This window comes from Bos indicus x Bos taurus, chromosome 22, assembly GCF_003369695.1.
Source record: "Bos indicus x Bos taurus breed Angus x Brahman F1 hybrid chromosome 22, Bos_hybrid_MaternalHap_v2.0, whole genome shotgun sequence".
NCBI lineage: Eukaryota > Metazoa > Chordata > Mammalia > Artiodactyla > Bovidae > Bos > Bos indicus x Bos taurus.
In genome coordinates this window covers 21,937,614-21,960,484 of record NC_040097.1, presented here as the reverse complement: position 1 = coordinate 21,960,484, position 22,871 = coordinate 21,937,614, and the positions used below count along the sequence as shown (strand labels likewise).

The 22,871-nt window shown below is 44.1% G+C and overlaps 1 protein-coding gene across 27 annotated transcripts in view; it reads left to right on the top strand.

Annotated features, from left to right (window-relative positions):
* The window catches only part of CADPS (calcium dependent secretion activator), a 471,796-nt gene that overhangs the window by 404,695 nt on the left and 44,230 nt on the right, over positions 1-22,871 (top strand). For all 27 annotated transcript variants that reach the window (XM_027523777.1, XM_027523803.1, XM_027523802.1 and 24 more), the window contains one exon: positions 21,953-21,985. In XM_027523777.1, coding sequence (XP_027379578.1) covers positions 21,953-21,985 — 33 coding nt within the window. The remainder of the gene's footprint in view (positions 1-21,952; positions 21,986-22,871) is intronic.

The window sequence follows — 22,871 nt, the reverse complement described above, 5'->3', positions numbered from 1 at the left end:
AGCCCAGCACGGGCCAGAGGAGGAGCACATCGTCATCTGTGGAATCCAGCAGACCTGGGTTCAAATCCCATTACCTGTATTAACCCGCTGTGTGATCTAGAGTAGGTGTCTCATCCTCTCTGAGCCTGAGTTTGCTTTTGGTTTGTAGGAGGCATGCAATTGTGTCCTTTGGTTTTCGGTTTATGTTTCTCTGTGTTAATTCATGTCAGCTACCAATGTTGTAGGCAAGTGGAAAGTAGGTAATTTCTTCTGTAATGAACTGTCATGATGATAATAATGTGAGAAGGACTTGGCATAGTCGTAACACATAGTAGGTTTCAGTAAATGGCAGCCTTGATTAATTAAAGATAACTAAGAAGGTGATTATGCATTACAAACTTAATACATGTTTACAAGTTTTTTGCAAATATATCCTGCTTTGGTCTTTCCCGAATACATACATTAGATTTCCTGGGAATTAAGGGAAATGTAGACAGAAAACATTTAAAGCAATTTTTAGATTGTATGTATGTACTTTATCTATGTGCTCAGCTTATTTTGGTATGCAGTTTTGACCTTCCCATGTGTAAGAATTGAACTTAGTCCTTAAAGTGTGATGGCCTTGGTCTCTGGAATCTGTTGGCAAAGTTGGGATGGGAAAAGGATGATGACAGAGAACAGCAGTTTGATTCACTCAGTAGGACCACCCATGATGTGTCACAGCCAAAAGGAACCCTGTCCAAGCCATTTCTTTGATGAACCAAAAAACCAAGGCCCAGAGACAGGGAGTAATCTGTCTAAGGTCACACAGCAGCAGGAAGAATGAGGACAGGAACTCAGGTCTTCTGCCAGCTTCTCCCCACCACCAAACAGCTTCCTGGAGAGAGTGGGATTCAGCTGGCAATTGCCTGACACTAGAAGGCAGATGGGCATGTGAGCGGGAAAGATTCATAAAGAAGGATTCAGGGCACACGAGTGGGAAGTACTAGATAATCTCTCATTCCTCAGTGAAGTCACGGAAATGGTGAAAAGAGAACTAAAGGCAGCATTTTTGGAAAACGCTATCCTGACATCCACAAAAGATAACCACTTTCTTTGAGTCTTCATTTTGAGCAACTGTTTTCGCTGCACTGGATTTGAACCAGTGCAAACCATAAAAGCCCCTCTGCTCTTCCTGGAGCAGAATTCAGTCCTCTAAGGATCCCACCCTAATGCCAGGGGAGCATTCCCCGCTTACCAGGGGACCTAGTGAAAGGTGATCCGGAGGAGACAGGAACGTGGGGCCAGGGGGATCCTCACAGCGGGGTAGAAACAAAGAAGGCCTAGCAGTGCCAGAGTGTTCATGCTAGAATTCTCATCCTCTCAGTCTCCCCTTTGGGAGACATTTGCAGCCGCACAGCCCGCCTCGTGAAGCTCCTGTCACCGCGGGACGCTGCGGGGCTGTTGGTGGGCCCGTGACTTCCCCTCCTTAATGACACTCCTCCCACACGCTCGGCTCCCCCAAGGCCAGAAGCACCCACTTCTCATTTGCAGCCTGTGTTCTCATCCCTGCCGGTGCTCCAGCGCTGGAGTAGGCGAGCTATGCAGAGAGGTGGCAGGAATGTCTCCACACGTGGATCCTGGGCTCCTGCCCGAATCTCACAGGGCCTTTGAAGACTGCCTGCGGCACCGTGATGTTAACCATCCCAGAGCGGGGTGGAGGTCGGAGGCCTGTGTGCAGGCAGCAGGTACTGTGGACCAGGCCTTGACACCAAGGACAGGGGGACCAGCCAGGAGTCTTGCGACCGTGGACAAAGGCTTAGGGATGCTGCCGACAGCCTGGCAGGGCTTCCTTCACTCGCTCCCATTTCCGATTCAATTCCTTAAGCATTACTGTGCACTCACCGCATCCCCGCCTCGGGGGGGCTGCCAAGTCTGAGCCGTGTGCTCTGCCCCCCAGAAAGCTGACAAGTACCGACAAATATGCCACCCTTTTCCCCCTCTTTCTCCCGCTGAGCGCCTCCTTTCCTGGGTGGGCTTGATTTCATGGTCCAAGCCAGACATTTTGGAAAACGTCTGCAGTGGCACAGAGCAGGCAGGAATATTTATTTCTCGTCTCCATCTGCATTGCTTCCTCTCTTGGAGAGGAGCTGGGGGGAGGAGGGAGGAGGAGATGTGTCTTCTCCGTGCCAGCCTGAGAGGCGCCCAGGCACACCCCTCCTCTCCTCCGGCTCCAGCCCCAGCAGCGGTAGCAGCCCGGGATTTAGGGAGGCAGGCGCCTTTCGAACTTTTCAAAGATCAGCCCAGTTGGAAGTCGCAATTAGCAACCATCCGCCCATTTCCCCCGACTGCAAGATGTGCTTTTGTGTGGGTTGCCTGCCTGGAAGACTCCCTGTCTTTGTGGGTAGCTTGGCGCTGTTCTTTTAGGAGGCCAAGAAGGGGGCCAAACAGGTGTCTCGGTTGTCCTCCCAACAAGTTAAAATCTTTGCCTTCGTCCTGTCCGGGTGTTACCAAATTGCTGTTTCTAGAATCTGTCTGTTGGCTTATGCATTCATTCACCTAGTGTGTGTTTACCCCAAACCTGTGTGTTGTGAATCATGTCAGTGCCAGAGACCCAGCAGTGAGTGAGGGTGGCATGTTCTCTGTCCTTTGGGAGCTTACACTGAGGATAGGAGACAAAGAAAAAGAAGAGAAAGTTATTGGGGCTGGGGCCACTGCTGTACAGACCACAAACTGGAGACAGAGAGAAGGTGGGAGGCAGTGTTCCTTCAGCTGTGATGGTCCTGGACAGTCTCTCTGAGGAGGAGATGGAGGGACCAGACTTAAAGGGACCAGACATGGGTAAAAAGGAGAGGAGATGCTTCTGGACAGAACAACAGCTACCATGGCCACGTGGCAGGAAAGCAGAGAAGACACTTCCACAGGGTACTTTGAAAGGAACATCAGGAGGGTTTAAGGATTGAGGAGATGCAGAGGGTAGATTCAGTTGCAGGGGACAAAGGTGGGAAGCTTGAGAAGTGTGATTTATGGAGAACTCAGCTAAGCCAGATGAGTCCTGAGAGTAAGGGATTCAGCGAAGAAAGACTTCATAGGGTGGGGAGACTGGGGGCGGGACACCAGCTCTGCCCCTCACCAGCAAACTGTGTGACCTGGGACACAGGACCACCCCTTGGCTTTGAATTCCCCTCAGTGTAATCTGATGATAGCTATGGTAGATGAATTCGAAAGTCCAAAATAGCTACAAGAGCTTCAGCTCCTATCCTTTAAGCACTTGCTAAGTGCCTGGCACAGGGCTAAGTGCTTTAAATATATTTTTTCTTGTCGAATCCTCTGAACAATCCTGCTGCAACAAGGCTCTCCTGCAAATGATGAAAGTGAGGCTTCAGGAGGTTAAGCCCTGCAGCTTGGCCAGCCTTCTGTCTCCCTGTACACTCCGGAGCCTCCAAGGAAAAGGGAGGATGTAAGAGGCACCCACTGCCCGCGGACAAAATGACTACATCAGATTCCCTGAAGCCCCCTAAAATTTACCTAAGATTTCCCCCCATCACCCACATCCATTTGAGATGGTCACAGCATAGCATGGAAACTGCTCAGGTTAGGGAGAATAAAGCCCATGTTAGGGCTATTGAGGGGCCCAAGCTCCACTGTCTGACCAGTCTCCTAGGTCTCAAATTACCCTCACTCACCCTTTTTCCCTTTTGTCAACATTTTAATTGTTTTGCCGCTTAGATATGAAATGCAGTGGACATGCTTCTCTTCCTGCTAGAATCTGAGGCCAGGGCTGATGTTCATGCAGATGAAGCAGCAGCTTGGACTGCTTCAGTGCAGAGCCCCTGATGGCAGGCCAGAGAGCACGACTGCCAGCTTGGTCAAGGCCAGAACTGGATCAAGGGTATTCACTTCTGTCCACAGAACAGTTTGATCAGGAAGCAGTTCAAATTGTAGCGTGGGCTGAGGTTGGTCGTGACTTATCAGTGTTACCTCTGATGGCGTTCTATTTTTCCTTTGGCTTCAGAGAACACCAGCAAGGGAGAAATGGCTTTTTACAGTGTGGGCTGGTGATGGCGGTGTAGACAGAGAGGTCTTGGTTCTTCCTCAGAGGGTAACCTCATCAAATTATCAGATGCTAGATTCATGTGATTCAAGTCATTTGGCTTCTACACTTCAGAGTAGAGGTGCCTGCCTTGGACAGAAGCACCAGCCATGGTAGTAAATACTTACATGCTTTGAACATGACATGTGCCAGGCACAGTGCTAAGTGAATGACATGAATTTTCTCATCCAATCCTCACAATCACCCTATGTAATAGATATGATGATTATCCCATTTAACAGATGAGATAAGTTGAGTAATGTGCCCAGCTGAGTCTAGCACAGCTGATAAAACTCCGCCTTAAATCTACTGCTTAATTATCACCAGAATGTTATTCCCCACAGAAGCTAAGAAACCCATGCTGCTGCTGCTAAGTTGCTTCAGTCGTGTCTGACTCTGTGCGACCCCATAGACGGCAGCCCAGGCAGGCTCCGCCCTCCCTGGGATTCTCCAGGCAAGAACACTGGAGTGGGTTGCCATTTCCTTCTCCAATACACGAAAGTGAAAACTGCAAGTGAAGTCGCTCAGTCGTGTCTGACTCTTTGCGACCCCATGGACTGCAGCCTACCAGGCTCCTCTGTCCATGGGATTTTCCAGGCAAGAGTACTGGAGTGGGGTGCCAAACCCATAGATGAAGGTAATTAGTGACTCTTCCCAGAACCATCGACTGTCTGTGATCATTCTTAAGGGAAAGAGTCATGTATTTCTCACATCTTACCAGCAAAAGTATGTTATAATTTACCCACCGGCCAATTAGTTTTGCAGTAAAACCAAAGGAGTAGACATACAGAATCTCCCCACTTCCTTTATGCATTCTGAACAATCTTTAGTTTTATGCTGCTCCATTCAATACATGTTTATGGAGCACCTACTATGTGCTAGGCACTGGGAGCTTAGCAATGAATGAGAGAAACATTATCTCTTATTGTATATTCCTATGAGGGAGACATTCTCAACAAGTAATTTACAAGCGTAGCGATTATTCAGAGAGTAGCTGATGCAATTGGACCATAGCCCAAAGAGACCCAGCCTCATCTGGGAGACCATAGAGGAAAGGCGTTTGAGCAGAGGTCTAATAGATAAGTAAAACCTCACCTGGTAAAGAAGAAAACAAAGAATGTCCAAAGTACAAAGACTTGGAGAAGAAAAAAGTGAAAGTGAAGTCGCTCAGTTGTGTCTGACTCTTTGCGACCCCATGGACATAGCCTACCAGGCTCTTCCATTCATGGAATCTTCCAAGCAAGAGGACTGCAGTGGGTTGCCATCTCCTTCTCCAGGGTGTCTTCCCAACCCACGGGATTGAACCCGGGTTTCCTGCATTTCTGGAAGATGCTTTACCGTCTGAGCCACCAGGGAAGCCCCGAAGGTCTATTTCATTCTGGAAACTGGAAGTTCATTGTAACTCGGGGTCGGGCCAGAGCAAAAGGGGCAAAATGACAGGCATGGCGTTGGATGGAGTTAAGGATCTAGTCCGGAGCCTGCAGTTATGGGATTTAAGGGTTTGCATGGAGACACTATGGAAGTTGATTCAGTTGGAGAAGTTAAGAGAGGCCATAGAGAGCCCAGCTGCCTGCTGCAAGCTAGTGTTGGGTTTGTGGTCTTATCGTTTTGAAGCTTCGAGCCACTAGTGGAAGGCAAGACTTAGGTTGTCTAATGTGTTTTGTTCATATGGACCAAACAAAAGCAGCTTGCCCTGAAATGCTCAAGAACTGTAAAATACTGATCTGCTATGTCTTCTATGGACTTCTTTCATCAGCTGCTCCCCAGTGTTTCAGAGCTTGACATCCATTTTGGGGTCTATGACAGATAATTTTATCACCTAGTAGGACATCATCCTCATTCCAGTTCATGCCTTGAAAACACACATGACAATTAACATACCTGCTGTCCAAGGCAGCCCTTCAGAGGAAATAAAGTAAGCATCCAAAGTTAACCATTTCCCTTAATATTCTTTAGTAAACAGATAAGTATTCAGCATGAGCATGACACAGACACAGCATTTTCTTTAGAACACGAGGTGCTGAACTACAGGGTGATAGAAAGGTCAGCTATGAAAGAAATGCCTAACAAACTTGTGCATGGCTTCAAACAGAACATAATTGTTCTGAAATTAAAAGATAGAGATTCTGACCAGACCTCTGAGTCACATGCAGTGGGAAGCTTATCTCCAGAAGGGTAGAAGAAGAGACATGATTGTGAAGCCCAGACTTACAGAAATGTGAGAAAGTCATTGAACATTTTGGAGTCTCACTTTCTTCATCTGTAAAGTGGTGATGCTAATACCTACCTCAGAGACTCGAGGGAACAGTTAGGTACAAAGTGAGCATTGGCCTTGTGTGATACCTGGCATGTTATGGGGGGTCCCATAAATAGCCATTCTTAACCTTCCTTCAACCTTGAATATTCATTGGAAGGACTGATGCTGAAGCTCTAATACTGCGACCACCTGATGTGAAGAGCCCACTCATTGGAAAAGACCCTGATGCTGGAAAAGACTTGAGGGCAGGAGGAAAAGAGGGTGACAAGATGAGATGGTTGGATGGCATCACCAATGCAATGGACATAAGTTTGAGCAAACCCTGGGAGATAGTGATGGACAGGGAAGCCTCGTGTGCTGCAGTCCATGAGGTTACAAAGAATTAGGTACAACTGAGCAAGTAAAGAACTAAAGAGCCTCTTGATGAAAGTGAAAGAGAAGAGTGAAAAAGTTGGCTTAAAGCTCAACATTCAAAAAAAAAAAAGCTCAACGTTCAGAAAACTAAGATCATGGCATCCAGTCCCATCGCTTCATGGCAAATAGATGGGGAAATAGTGGAAACAGTGAGAGACTTTATTTGGGGGGGGGGGGGGGGGGCCAAAATCACTGCAGATGGTGACTGAAGCCATGAAATTAAAAGATGCTTGCTTGCTCCTTGGAAGAAAAGTTATAACCAACCTGGATAGCATATTAAAAAGCAGAGACATTACTTTGCCAACAAAGGTCCATCTAGTCAAAACTATGATTTTTCCAGTGGTAATGTATGGATGTAAGAGTTGGACTATAAAGAAAGCTGAGCACCGAAGAATTGATGCTTTTGAACTGTGGTGTTGGAGAAGACTCTTGAGAGTCCTGTGGACTGCAAGGAGATCGAACCAGGCCATCCTAAAGGAAATCAGTCCCGAATACTCACTGGAAGGACTGATGCTGAAGCTGGAAACTCCAATACTTTGGCCACCTGATACAAAGAACTGACTCAATGAAAAGACCCTGATGCTGGGAAAGATTGAAGGTGGGAGAAGAAGGGGACAACAGAGGATGAGATGGTTTGATGGCATCACTGACTCGATGGACATGAGTTTGAGTAGGCTCTGGGAGTTGGTGATGGACAGGGAAGCCTGGCATGCTGCAGTCCATGGGGTTGCAAGGAGTTGGACACGACTGAGCGACTGAACTGACTGACTGAGCAAGTAAGTAGCAACAGCCTTCCTTCAGCTAAAACCTTTGGGAAGGTTGAAATGACCCTAATGCTTTTAACCAGCAGTTTTCTCACTGGTTCAGTCCTTAGCATAGCATCTTTTCTCCTAAGCAACCGAAACTATTACCTGTAACAGAATCAACCAAAACTCTCTTATAAGTTCCTATAACTTCCATTTCAGCACATTTCCATATCCGGAAATTGGATTCCTCAAAGATATTTTCCATTAACTTTAGTATACTTTTAGCATTTCTCATTTTAATTCTTCAGGAACTTTTCATTCATACACTTTTCATTCATTCATACATACACTTTTCATTCATTCATACATACATTCTAGAATACCTCTCTATTAATCAAAATGATTCCTTTACCAGAGTTGAATCTTCCATTCTCCAAGCATATGTTAAATTGAACCAAGTTTATTTCAACATACACCAAGCCATACTTACTTGTCTAGTTCTGCCCCTTACCATATTATAATCTTGAACAAATTAATTAACTTCTTGTCTTAATTTACTGACCTATACAATAGAAATAATAATACATAGATTATGTGGTATTTTTAGAAATAAATGAGAAAATGCTATATATCTGCAATGGGATAAGCATTCAGAGTCACAAAGAGTTGGACAGGACTGAGCGACTTCACTCAAGCATTCATTATTTGTTTTAATACTGTTATGTTTGTGGTTGTTAACTGTGGTTATATCAGAGTCCTGAGTATTACAGTCAGTTACTTAATCAGCCACCATGTTTTAAATGATGGCTCTATGCGAATTATTGAGCTAGAGTAGACTAGGGAAGATTGGAGAAGGAAATGGCAACCCACTACAGTGTTCTTGCCTGGAGAATTCCAGGGACGGGGAAGCCTGGCGGGCAGCCGTCTATGGGGTCGCACAGAGTCGGACATGACTGAAGCGACTTAGCAGCAGCAGCAGCAGCAGCAGCAGCAGACTAGGAAAGACTTTTTTTAAAAAGACTTGATTTCTGTTAATTGAAAGTTGCAATCTAGAATCCATACAACAGAAGGTCTTGAGATTTTCTGGTCCATTGTTTCCAGTGAGGTGCTCAGTTTCTACCTGCTCTTAAGAGCAAATTCTTGGCAGTTCTTTTCATGTTCACCTTTAATGATGTCTTGTTGGTAGCTTGACATTGACCAGAGTAAAAGTGCTTATACTACAGAAATTAGCAGATTCTACCAACCAAGGCTGCTGCTTCTTCCCTTTCTTCCTCTTCCTCCTCCTCCTCCTTTTTGACAGCCTTTCCTAGTGTATCACTGAGTATTTACCAAATGTAGGGGACAGTCTATATGTTACGTGAGAAGGTGTCAGATGTGGCAAAAACTCAGTATTAAATAACACCAAATTGTGAGAAGATTCTTTCTTTTTTAATTGTATTTCCCTCCATATCCTTCTATCAAGGAGAAAGTTTCCTTTGAGTGTTTGCCTCTCATACTTCTCCAAATTTTCAGATCTTCATGCCCAACAAAAAGAGAGACAGACAGACAGAATGAGCAGCCTCAGACATAGCACCCTTAGCAGGCAACCCTGTCTACCTAGAAAGTAATCACTTTATCATACGTATGTTGTATTTATTTTTATGCTTACCTTCTCTTCTTGAGAGTGATACTTAGTTTCCATTTATGGCAGTGATACCAGGTTTCTTCTTAGAATTAAGTATTTAAAAAGTGAGCCAATTTAAAGGAGATATTAAGTAAATAAGTAAATATAGTACATACAGATAACCCATGGGCAATAGCCCAAATCATGAAGATGGTACTGATGCCAAAAGTTTGGGAAGTTGTGATACATTCTAACCACCCCATTTTGCAGTTGTTTACACTGAGCCCAGAGAAGGAAAATGACTTGAACAAGGCATTTTGACATAGAACCCAGACCTCCTGTCTTATCAATGTGTGTGTTTTCCCTGATCTTTACCTGAGATGCGGTGGAGGGGGTGGGGGGAGAAAAAATGCTTCACTCTGTAGCAGACCTAGCGTGGCTATAAGAGACAGGTTATCTCTGGTGGTAGCTTTAAGCAGTGTATACCCTTGAGTTCAGGGTGAGCCAGCTGCAGGGATGGGGAAGGCAGCAGGGGTGACAAGTGGTGCCCTCGTGTAGAAACATTACTATTCAGTACAGGCTACCTCGGCTCAGCACCAGGGCCATGTGGAAGCAAGGACACGAGTAAGACGTGGCTCCTGGCCTCTTCCAGCTTACATTCAGTTGGGCTTCTTGGTGTTGAGAGATGTTTACAAGATAAAACCCAAAAATGCCAGAAGTGGGCAAGGGCCCCCTACTTTTTCGTTATTGTTGTTTCTTTATTTTCTGGCTGTGCTGGGTCTTCGTTGTGGCAAGCAGTCTCTGCAGTTGCTGTGTGCGAGCTCCCTGCAGTGGGTCCTGTTGTTGCAGAGCGCAGGCACTAGGGCAGGTGGGCTCAGTGGCAGCGGCGCATGGGCTTAGTTGTCCTGGGGCAGGTGTAATCTTAGTTCCCCAACCAGGGGTCGAACCTGCATCTCCTGCATTGGAAGGCAGACTCTTCACCCCTGGACTACCAGGGAAGTCCCAGTATAACCAAATAAAAATAAGCCTTTATTCCTTCATGGAGAGTTTACAGATTAGAGCTTTCCATTCTGCATTTCCACATTTCCCCTAAAGTGAGAGGATGTCATGTAAATAGGCACATGGAAGAGCAGCTCAGTAACCTTGAGAGGACACAGACCCCGGAGTCCAGCAGACCCACATTCACACACCTGCTCCATGATACTGCTGACTTTGGGTCCTTTAGAAAGTCACTAAACCTCTCTGAGCCTCAATTTCCTCATCTCTAAAGAGTAATAACCATCACCCCTCCCAGTGTGAGGGTTAATTACCAATAAATCGCTTAGCCTCGTGCCAGGGAAATAATAAGCTTGTGACCATTGTTGAGTCTCAGCAGCATGAGAAGAAAGACTGGTTTTGGAGGAGCCCTTGAGCCTTGCAGAAATCCTCCCTGGGAAGTAATGGTTGGGACAGAAATGAGGGAGAGTGGAAAGAAAAACAGGTCTCCTTCCATCAGGCATCTGTTCGGAAGCCCCAGGGGGGAAGAGAGATGAGAACATACACTTCCTGGACCCAGTCTCGGAGCACAGTACCCTGAGCAACAGGAGACGCGAACAATTCTCCTCGTTAATGAGGCTGCGGCGCCTAATCAGCGCATGGAACAGAATGCTTTTGCTTAATAGAGATCATTTCCCTGCCTCTTGCCCAACTCCCCAGCAGTGCCAGCAGCTCTTTGTTTGATGAAAGGTGGGGACTTAGAGTAGTGTGGTGGGATGGGCTGGAGGAGGTATTATTACCCTCATTACTATGATAATAGTTTAATCACGATCAATATTTATGAACATGCACAGAAGCCGTGCAATCAACCAGCAGCCCTGCAACTCGTGTTCTTGCCTAAGGAGGCTTTCCAGGGAAGCCTGGGCTGTCTCCTACCTTCCCCAGTCCCTCTGAAGCTCTCCAGTGGTCCTCAGAGGTTATCTCAAAATATCCATGATGGTTCCATCAGTTGTTACCTATAAAGTCTTGTTGTGATGATAGGTGAATAGCATCATAATATTACCTCCTGGGACTTCTCAGGTGGCGCTAGTAGTAAAGAACCCGCCTGTCAGTTCAGGAGACATAAAAGATGTGGGTTTGGTCCCTGAATCAGGAAGATCCCTGGAGGAGGGCATGGCAACCCACTCCAGTATTCTTGCCTGGAGAATCCCATGGACAAAAGAGCCTGGAAGGTTACAGTCTGTAGGGTCTCAAAGAGTCGGACACAACTGAAGCAACTGAGCACAGACCCTCTTTGCTTTTCAAAGTGGATCCATAAGCCATGATCTGGATTTTATCCTCAAACTTAGGAGAATTGTTTTGTGAACAAAGTTATGGCAGGGTAGGGGGCAGCATATGCAGTAATGAATCCTTTGAAGTCAGATCCATTTTTGTTCAAATCCTAGATTTGCCTCATGTTAGCTGTGTTCCCTGGGGAAAGCAGCTTAACCTCTCTGAGTGGTAGTTCCTTCACTTGTAAAATGAGAAGACATGTTATGAAAAGAATTGGCTAGAATACTATAAATTAGTCATCCATATTTTTATGTACAACTTCATATCAAGTGACTTCCCTGGTAGCTCAGTCGGTAAAGAATCTGCCTGCAGTGCAGACCTGGGTTTGATCCCTGGGTGGGGAAGATCCCCTGGAGAACAAAATGGCAAACCACTCCAGAATCCTTGCCTGGAAAATCCCATAGACAAAGGAGCCTAGTGGGCTGCAGTCCATGGGGTCGCAGAGAGTCTGGCCCAACTGAGCTACTAACACTTGCCCTTTCACTTTATATCAAGTGTTCTTTCTGTGTTGTCTGTGAAAAGACAATTGCTTTCCCAAAAGTCATAGAGCCAGTCATTGAAAAAACAATAGTGAGAGACTGAATTTAGAATCCAATACTCTCTTTCTCTTATCTGAAAAAAAAAATGTTTAGGTTCCACTTATAGGCAATTTAGAGAAATTTTATTTGAAAACATTTTGATGCTTGACTCTTGTCTTTCAAATGTGAATCACATTTTGAAAGCCAGTGATTATCTTGCTGAGCAGCAGCCTTCTGATGACCTACCCATAAACAATTTTTGACATCACAGTTCCCACATCTGGTAAAAACAGCACTTCTAAAATCCTGCCCTCCTAAAAAGGAAAGTGGAGGAAGATGGCTTCACACCGAATGTGCATCTGTGCGGCATGAACACGGTGCTGACACGGGCACAGCACTTCCCAGTTGGCCAGAAACAACCTTGATCTTCAGCGAGCATTGAAAACACTTCAGCCCCTCTGGTGGCAGAGCTCTGGGAATCCGTCATGCTGTCTGCAATTCCAGATCCACTTCAGGGTTGCGTTTTTCTCCAGTGCTCAGAAAGTGTTGGAAGGGGCTTTCACTGTAATTGTCACTTGGCCCCAAGCAAGAGCCACCGAGGTTTGCTCAACTGCTCACCCGCACACACAGTCCCAGTACATCCACCCACTGGCACATTCTGTCTCCCCCAAGCCGTCAGTCCCTCGGTTGGCACTTACAATTCATTCCTCTTCCCAAGATGCACTTAGAGCATCCAGATTATGTATTGAGGGGGGTTTTTGCTAGGTTTTGCTGCTCAGAAACAAGATTTCAGTCAAGCAAAAACCTTGAAGAAGTTACCCTGGAGAAGATACAGTCTTCCTGCAAATGCTAGAATGCTGAAAATTCTATCGCTGGTTTTGTTCTTTTTGCAATAATTTCTTATGAAAGAAATATACATACATATTTGAAATGTGAAATAGTACAGAAACACAGTAATAATTTTTTAAAAGCAACAGTTCTCAGTCCCATCTCTTTCCACTCTCAATCCCTTATTCCACAAGGGACCCTTTTAAACAAGTTGGCTTTTCTCTTCCTAGCTCTAAGTGCTGTTCTTAAATTGCTCTTTCTGGTTTATCGATCATAGAGATGATTTTTTCCCCTGCTATAGTAGGTAGAGCGTTACTCACTGTACTCTCTCTGTTTCTCCTCCCAGCTCCCTTCTATTAGGTGCATCTATATTACCAGCACTCTCTTGGAGTCTTTATCACTTTACATAATTCCCATCCACCTTAAGTTCTTGTTTGATCCACAGGATGAGGCTCTTGACACCCATGGCTTCTTCCTTCCCCTTGCTTCTTCTTCCAACTGATTTCGTGTTCTGATATGAGAATTGAATGACACACCTCTTCATTCTTATCACTAAAAAACGTAATAACCTATATGTATGAATGTCTCTTGAATCTAGACCAGAAGTGTCCAACAGAACTTTATTCAATGACAGAGCTATTCTGTATCTCACCTGTCTGATACAATAGCCACCTGTACTTGAAATGTGGCTAGTTCAACTAAAAAGTTGGATTTTTAGTTGCATTTCTTTTTCAGTTATCTAAATTTAAATAGCCACTTGTACCTGTCTGATAGTGCAGCGCCAGACCAAGCTCAATATACAGGTTTGACAACCTAGAACAACCTGATTTTCCAACAGAAATGATATGAAGAGCTGACACACAGTTCTTACTGTGAACCAAGAGCTATTCTGAAAACTCACTTAATAACCCGTCTACTCCATGAAAACTTCTATTATCCCCATTTTATCGATGAGGAAAGTGAGGCATAGAAAAGTGAAGTAAATTGCCTAATAAGTGGTAGATCTAGAATTTGGCCCCACGTCATCTAACCCCAGAGCCTGTGCTCTCCGCTGCTTCTCCACACTGCCTCTAAGCCCTGTTAGAAATGCCCATGTCCTTTTTCACATAGTTCCAATCTGCTGATTAATGATGGACCACGCTTCTCCCATGTTATTGGCCTGAATGATGCTTATCATAGGGGCTTATGTGCACGTATAGCCCATTCCATTTCTGCCACACAACAAAAGAGAGCATGAGAACTAGAGACTGAGGAAACAGAAGGGCACATGTAGGGACGCAAGGCAAATTAGCTGATTTTACTAACGGAATAGAAAGGCTGTTCATTTGGCCTGCGGTTCCAACAGTAGTAACAGTAGCAAGTACTGAGCACTTGCTGTGTCCTTTATTATGCCCCGTGTGTGTATCATCTTAGTTAAACCTCATGACAGCCCAGAGAGGCACAGATGACGTATCTCAAAGGTACCGAGACTATTAATAAGGTGGTTCATACAAAACACTGAAAACAGTGCGTGGCGCAGAGTGACTAGGCAGCACGCACTGCCTGTTGTAATCTTGCTGCCTCCCTGCCGGTCCTGCCCGCTGGGCCCTGCTGCGTTATCTGGTACCTGTGCAAAGGGTCTTTATTTATCTCTGTTTTTTCCCTTTCCCTGTTACTGTAGTTTTTCCTGGAGCCTCATTTCCAGAGCTCTTGTTAATATGAAAATATTATTAACCTTTTGTTTTCCTGCTAGAGTATTTATGAACTTTCCAAGGTGTGGGAAGTGTTCCCTGCTTCACATCCTTCCTAGCAGCTGCCTCATACACCATCTAAGAGTTGCATTTCTGTAAGAAATCCAGAGAAGACCCTGAGCTCTGTTCCCTATTATAGATAAGGACAGGAGGCCAACAGGCTGGACAAGTAGACAGTCAACTAGTTAATGGTCATACTGAGATGAGACATGTACATTTCATGATTTTTCCCTACCCTCATCCCAATGGCTTCCACTTAAGCACGTTCTAGTCCAGAGGTCAGAAAATTTCTTCTGGAAAGAGCCAGATAGTAAATATTTTTGACTTTATAAGTTGCATAGTTTCTGTCACAGCAACGCATGCTCTGCCTTGTAGCATGAAAGCAGCTATCAGCAAGATGTAAATGAATGGGTATGTCTGTGTTCCAGTAAAACTTTATTGATGAACACTGAAATGTCAATTTCTTGTCATTGTCTCATGTCAGGAAATATGATTCTTCTTTATTTTTTTTTTTTTTTTCTTTTAAAGACATGTTGAGTGCTTGGGATGGGCCAGATGTTGGGTTAAGACAAACAAATGAGGAGAGGGAGGTTGCCCTGGATGGGTTTCAGTCTGGTGTGAATACAGAAGGTTTAGTTCTAAACCGTCTTTGCAGCCTTGGATAGTGGTGTTTACAACATATTCTGGGTGTTTAGCATGAAATTTGATTTTATACATCGATATTTTTTTTTCTTAAGCCCACCACGGTCTTCGTTGGAACCTAACCCTCCCCCAGAGCTCCCCTAGTCTGTCTGGGACTGCAGGGAGGAAAGCTGCATGTTTCAGAAGCAATCCTAGGACACTTCTCTATCCATACCACTTATCTGCAGTTCCCTTGAGTGCCCTGTCCTGTGATTGATCTAGAAATTGTGATAACAAGTGAATCATAAATAAGGCTTCAAGCATGAGCAGCTGAGCCTATATATGCTACTTTATCAGCTGGATCTTTCTGGGAGGGATGTGTTCGCCCTAAAGATTCTCATCAACAAGGAATGGATTGAGTTGTCTTATATGTCTGAGTGCTACCTCATTGGTGATTTTATTAATGTAATGAACGAATCCAAGGTTTCTCGCCACACTTGGGTAATTATTATTTTTATATGCCTTTTCAAAGATTAATCACAGGATTTTAAGAGCAACTAGCCTCTTGTAACACTCTCTTAAAAATGTGAAAACCATTCTTAGCTCGTGAACTACACAGAAACAGGCAGCAGACTAGATTTGACCCACAGGCAAGAGTTTGCCAACCTTTTTGCTAGTCTGTAAACTACAACTAAGAACTCACTTGGTACAGTCGCTCCCAGCTAACTACGTGTGAGTTAGACACTAGTAACAATATTAGCTAATATTTCTTAAGCTCTTACTGTGTACCAGTTATTGTGTTATTCCAGAGAGCACTGGAAGCTTCTATCCTGGGTACAGAATAAAGAGTACCATGCTCAGCAAGTCATTCTTTCAACACTTTTTAAATTTTTTATTTTATATTGGAATATAGTTGATTAACAATTTTGTGTTCACTTCAGGTGTACAACAAAGTGATTTAGTTATACATACACACATATCTACTCTTTTTCAGGTTATTTTCCATATAGGTGATTACAGAGTGTTGAGGAGAGTCCCCTGTCTTTGTTGATTATTTTTCATTTAGCCTCTACTGTATACCAGGCAGTGTAGATAGTCAGGAGAAAAAAAAGAAATTCTTATTCCTCATGGAGCCTACAATCTAGACATGAGGATAGTGATAAATGATAAAATTCAACTAATAAAGATAAAATCATTTTATAGATGGTAGTGGCACGATCTATGATACTGAGATACTGAACTGCCTCAACTCTCAAAAAATAAAAAAAAAAGCCGATTTCTAAGATTTTCTTGGTTAGGGAAATGGAAAAAGAGGCAAAATAGCATCATGATCTTTGCAGCAGATATTTCACAAGCCAAGCACTGAAGTAGATATTGCCGGGCCCTTGAAAGAGCAGTGTGGTCAGCATTTTTTAGGCAAAGGCAGAGAAATCAGCTCAGAGCTCTTGTGAAGTCAAACAGGAATGGGTGGAGTCAGCTCGTGCAGAGAATAAGTCGTTGGCTTGGTTGGTTTTTGTCTTTTTTTTTTTTAAGGGACCACACGGAGAAAGAGAGCTCAGGCAGTCGCTAATGCAGTGGTATCTGTTCTGACTTCTTTTTTCTTCCATCTTTGCGTCCTACCCACCAGATTTCTGTTTGCAAAAAGGGCCTAATCCACTTTTTTTTCTTGTCTGTGCATTGATTTAATAGTATCAAACCCTGAGGTCCTCGTGGTCTGCACCTGGGTTGCTTTTTCCCCTAATGAAGCAAGAGAAGTGGTTTAAGCCCCCGCCGTGCTCCCTGTCAGAGCCACACAATGATTAACTCAGGTCCCCTTATTAGGACCCGGCAGAAGAAAATCCCTTAGTCATCAGCATTGTGAAAATCCCAGAATGGTGAGTGTTCAATGAAAAGATTACCTTTGGGCACCTGAAAAATAATGGGGGAGCTCAATAGAGTAACCATTAAGCCTGTCTACACACGCTAAGTCAGGTGGAGGGTCTAGGTAATTAGCTGGGACATTCAAAGCCAGAGAAACCGTTTTGGACCTTCTGCCCTGATCGGCACAGATTATTATTCAAATCCCTCAAATATTTTTCGAGCAAAAGCCATTTTAGGTTGTGTCTACATACAATGAGAAACAAGACTTAAATATGACTGGTTAATAAAAGTGGTTTGATAGATTTTTTTTTTAAACTGGATTATAGACAGCTTGGGGGATGTGAGGTTCAAAGCTGTAACTTACTGCCTGTGTGACTTTAAGCCAAATTGCTTCCTTTCTTTCGGCCTCAGTTTTGTCACCTGTAAAATGGGATTGTTAATAGGACTCTTTTTCAAAGATTGTTGTGAAGATTAAATATAACAAGTGCAGTCTTCCTAACTCAGCACCTGGCAAGTAGGAAGCACTCAAGAAATGTTACTTATGAGTCGTGGCGGGGGACATGACTCATTCTGGGTGTTTGGAGAGATTGTGCATTTAGACACCATCCAAGGAAGGGGCCGTGAGTCAAGCATCAGTGGCTTCCATCCCTGTCCCCTAATGCAGTGCCCAGAACCTGGGAATTGTTCTTTCCTGAAGACCTGTGAAAATACGACCTTCACCCTTGGTCTCCATCAACTTCTCCTAGTTTGTGTGTCTCTTCTGAACCCAGAATTGGTTCTGTCTGGTCAAGGGGTGAGGGTGGGGTGTTTATGGATACTGCTAGAGAGGAGGCAGGCATTCTTTGTCCCACCATAGGGGATGGTGGGAAAGTAGGGAGTCTCAGGAAATGAAGTCTGGCTGAAGTCACAGTTCTTGCCTCTCCCTTGGAGGACGGTTGGGTCCCTATAGAGAAAGGATGGTATCTAGGCAAACCTCTCTCCCTCAGCCTTTTCTCCTGTGCCACAGGGTACTTAGCTTTGTACCAGTGAGTGCTAGGGATATGTGGTTGGATGTACAGAGCGCCCTGACTTGGGGAATTGCCCTCTCACTTGTGCCCTGGCTCGGGCAGCCTGAAGAAGGGAGTAGAAGGGAACACTGCCTCGGTGTTCTAGAGAGGAGTCCACTGCATATGGTGTTCACGGAATTGACAGGATGTTTGCCAGACTGAGAACCAGCTAAGATACCTGCTGGAAACCTGGGGAGATTCCAGCATCCTTTTTATGGTGAGAAATTGCTCATGGACTAGACATGAGCAGTGAAACTGTCACCATGGCCACTGGGATGTGGAGCTGGTACTTGATCTACACTAGGAATCCAACATTGGAGTAAGAAGAGGTACAGGTAGTAGCTTTTACCACATCTTCAGCGCTGTTCTTCACCCTTAGCTGGATTACCTCGTCCAATCCCCTCCGTATTCCTTTGAGGAACATTATAATTGTCCCATTTGCAGAGTAGGCTCAGAAGTTATTTAACTTGGTCAAAGTCACCTGGTGTGCGCTCAGATTTTCTGACCCTTGACAATGATTTGAAAATCCCTATTGAGTTGGGAGGATCTGGTGCTTCCTCTCTGCTTAGCATATAGCTGGCCAAAGACAGAGTCCTGTGGATACTAAAAAAAAAGCACCTAAAGGTAGCACGTAAAGGTTACATTAAGCAGGAAAGGGCTCTCTAGGGGCCACAGTTGGATCCTGGTTCTGTCAGCTTACTCACTCTGCTGCATCTCGACATGTACTGAAAAAACAGACAAACGAAAAAACAGAACTAATGATAGCTTTCTATCTTTTTTTAAATTTTACTTATTTACTCATTTTCGGCTGTGCTGGGTCTTCTTTGCTGCACACGAGCTTCCTCTAGTTGTAGCAAGCGGGGGCTACTCTCAGTTGCGGTGCACAGCCTTCTCCTTGCAGTGGCCTCCCTTGTTGCAGAGCATGGGCTCTGGGGCACCCAGGCTTCAGTAGTTGCAGCACACGGGCTCAGCAGTTGTGCCTCTGGGTCTCTAGGGCACAGGCTCAGTAGTTGTGCACGGGCTCAGTTGCCCCATGACATGTGAGATCCTCCTGGACCAGGGATCGAACCCATGTCCCTGCATTGCAATGTGGATTCCTAACCACTAGACCACCAGGGAAGTCCCAGCATTCTGTCTCTTAAGAAGATGAGCGACAGACAACGGGAAGCAGCCTTAGAGGTAATCTCTCATGTGAGGAAAGGTTCACGTCGGAGCATCTTGCATGCCTCGTGCTTGAGCTCCTCCAGCAAGGTGTCCTTGGTCACAGAGACAGCCAGCGCCTGGCTGGACCAAGATAGCTATTTTCACCTTCCTTTAGAGTCCCATGGTGTTCCTCATCCTTCCTGATTGTATGTTCAAGAATTACCATGACCTAGTTCAACCCTTCTACGTTGAAGGTCCTTGCTGAACTACATGAAGGTTTTCATTTCCTTTGCCATTAGCCCTTCCTTTTCCAAACACTTCTCCTTCACTTTTCTTGTAGAAGACACTTCCAGACTGCCCTGGGTCCTCAACATCTTCCTTCAAGTTCAGTGGCCAGAACCAAAAATGATACAGCACATCTTTCTAAATAATAATAGGACCACAACTTATTCTGAGCTGTTTTTTATTATGGGATGGGAGAAAGGTTAATAAGGTTAAGTGCAAGTCAGCAGTTATCAAGTTTTTAAAAAAGACCCCTGGACTAAGCACTGGTGCATGCAGCAGAGGGGATGATTTTCATCCTGATACAGAGTTTACCTTATCTTCCCAATCTGATTTGAAAGGAATAGGCTCTGACTGGTGTCCTTTTCTGGGTTAAAACTGCATGTTAAAACTGCATGTTGGTGGGAAGAGTGGGCGTGTTGAAAGGTTGATCATTTCAGCTGTAGCAAAACTCTTACCAACTGCCAAGCACTCACTCAACAGAGCAAAGGAGGCAATTTGTAGCTGAGAAGAATTATTTTGTCAGCAACTGCCTGCCTGACCACTGAAGCTTACCTTCCTCACACTTTCCACCAGTGGTGAGAAGATGGGGAGTTCAAAAGGAAAAGTTAGGGCTCAGGAGCCCCGCATGTTAGTTGGGCTTCTCTGCCTTTTGGCCCAGGTCACGATCAAATAAATTTTTAAATTCGGCGGGTTTTAACGTTCTCAATTGTCAATAGATAAGATTAATAGCCCTCCCCACTTTTGCAGGTTGGCTTAAAAAAGAAACAATACATGAAAATGTTTTGCAAAGTGAAAAATATTATAGAAATGTTAAATGTTAATGTACATAGAGGAGACGTGAAAGGAGAGTCACCCTCTTGTCAAACTAAATTCTAGAACAGAAATAAAGAGAAAATAGTTCAGGTTGAGAATCATTTAGCAAAATGTTAATTATGCAAAATCTAGAAAGCTTTCCTCATACTCCCCATAATAGCCCAGAATGGGTTCACTCCTTCACCCACCATGCTTTGCAAGTACCCAGCTTTATATGCAACCCTTTGGGCTTTCAGACTGACTCCTGCAGTGACTTCTCCATCTTGTCTGCTTATCCCTTAAGCATCCTGAAGCCAGCACTGGTCACTAGCTTCTTCTTCCTTCTACAGATTTTCCCTGAGTGCCCTTTCTAAGCCAGGTACCAAATGACTTACAGGAGACAGCCATGGGCAAGACATGACATTGTGTGGGAGACAGACATTGCAGAGAAATGACTGAATTGCAGTTGCGATCAGAGCTGCAAAGAAAAAAAAATGTAGGGTTCTCAGAGAATCTGTAACAGGATACTCTGGGAATTGTCTAGGGTGTTGGTGATTTCAGGAGATAGGACGCATTGTCCTCTCAATAATTGACTAATCAGTGTGTATTCCACCCTTCAAAGTTTACGAAACACTTTCTCATACATTTTATCACTTGATCAGGTGGGTTATCAACCCTACAAAGTACACAGTGCTGTCACCCTATTCTAGAAATTGAGTAACCTAGGAGAAGGGACTCCAAAGTGATGATCTGAAGGTCAACTATTAACAGTTCTGTCACTTACAGAACTTTTGACTCCAAATCCTGAACTCTTTCCACTCTGCCCATTGGCTCACTGATTTCTCCTTTTTTGTTGTTGTTTAGGTTTTTAATTGTGGTAAAAGTCACATAATATAAAACCTACTATTTTAACCATATTTAATGGTACACTTCAGTGACACTAAGTACATTCACATTGTTGTACAACTCTCACCATTATCCATCTCCTAAAATTGTCACCTTCCTAAATTGAAACTCTCTCCTCATTAAACACCAAGTCCTCAGTCTCCCACCCCACATACCCCCCAGCCCTTGGCATCTATGAGTATACTTTCTGACTCTATGAATTTGACTATTCTAGGTATCTCGTGTAAGTGGAATCAGAAAATATTTGTCTGCACCTAATGTAGATTGGAATGCATTTTTAAGGTTAACTTTATATATACCCTAAGAGTTGACATTTTAAGAAGTGACTTTGAGAAAAGAGCAACAGGGACAAATACCCCCTTGGATGTTTTCCTGGGAGACATGTGGGTAAATGTGATTCCAGTACTGGGGTGCAGTGGGAGGGGAGGGTGCTAAAATCCTACTTGGCTTGCAGCCAAAAAATCCAAACATAAAACAAAAGCAATATTGTAAAAAATGTGATGAGGACTTTAAAAATGGTCCGCATCAAAATAATAATTGTTTTTTAAAGGGGAGGGAGGAAAATGCAGAACTCCCACACTTGGTCCAGTGTGTCAGTAAAACTTTGCTGTCTTTCTCTTTTTCTCTCCCTCCCTCTCTCTCGCTCTTTTTCTCTCCAAAACAGTGGGTCTCGCTTGGAGAAAAAAATAGCAAACAGATTTTATTGTTTTAGTACCTTTCTTGTGTTTCCTGGTCAGCTCTGTCTGCCAGCAGATTGTTTTAACTCTGATGGTGATACAGCATCGAGCTGTGAACAACTAAACATAAACACCAGCCTCACTTCCATCCTCTCCTTTCCTCCTTAGGTGAAGGCAGCTTCCAAATACGTGGATGTGCCTGTGAGTATTTGAAAACTGTTTTTCATGGGGGGAGGGGTTGGCTTTCATGAGAATTTTGATGGTGCCTTTTCATTAGTTGCCACTAAATTGTATAGTCCTGACTTGAATCACCAGAAGAAAGGAAGGCAAGAATATTTCCTGGTAAAATTGTTTTGAGATGAGAAGAGGGTATGGTTTCTTTCAGCAGGAAAAAGAGATTGTATTTGAGGGTGACCCCGGTTCACTTTCGTTTCCATCTCCATTAGTTTCTCTGGCATATTTCATTCTGTTATCATCCAGCTCCCCTCCCCTCCTGTGTGCACACCTTGGGAGTAGGGCGTTGAGCTAGAAATTTGCACAAACATGCCAGCATTTTTTAAAAACAAATTCAGAATTTGTTCATTTTGGGGTCAATTCTGCAATTGTTTTAAAGAAACCTTACAAAACTGCTTATAATTAGTCCAGACCTCATTAATGAAGAGAGCTCTCCAAGTTCACAGATAAAGCACTCAAAGTTGCCCAAAATTTACATTTAAATTGAGGTTAAGTACTACACATGAATGCTAGAGTGTGGGATTACCTGTGATAAATCAGGATACATTTATAGAGCGACTTGGGCCTGCCTATTAGCAAAGTAAAATTGGAGAGATTTAAATATATTCCAATAAAGGGGAAAAGAAAATGATTCTGTTTCTCCATGTCTAACAAAAGAGGTGTGAGTCTATTATAAAATATTAAATTTAAAGAGCTTATCTCAACAGCCACCAAGGGCCTTGTACTGAGCGTTTCTCATTCTGAACGTGGTTAAGTACCCTCCTTGTTCAAATACTTATTTGTTAAAATTTGTTTTTTTCTAAAAGGATTTATATTAACATTTAAATTCATTTCCCCAGGAAGCTCAGTGTGT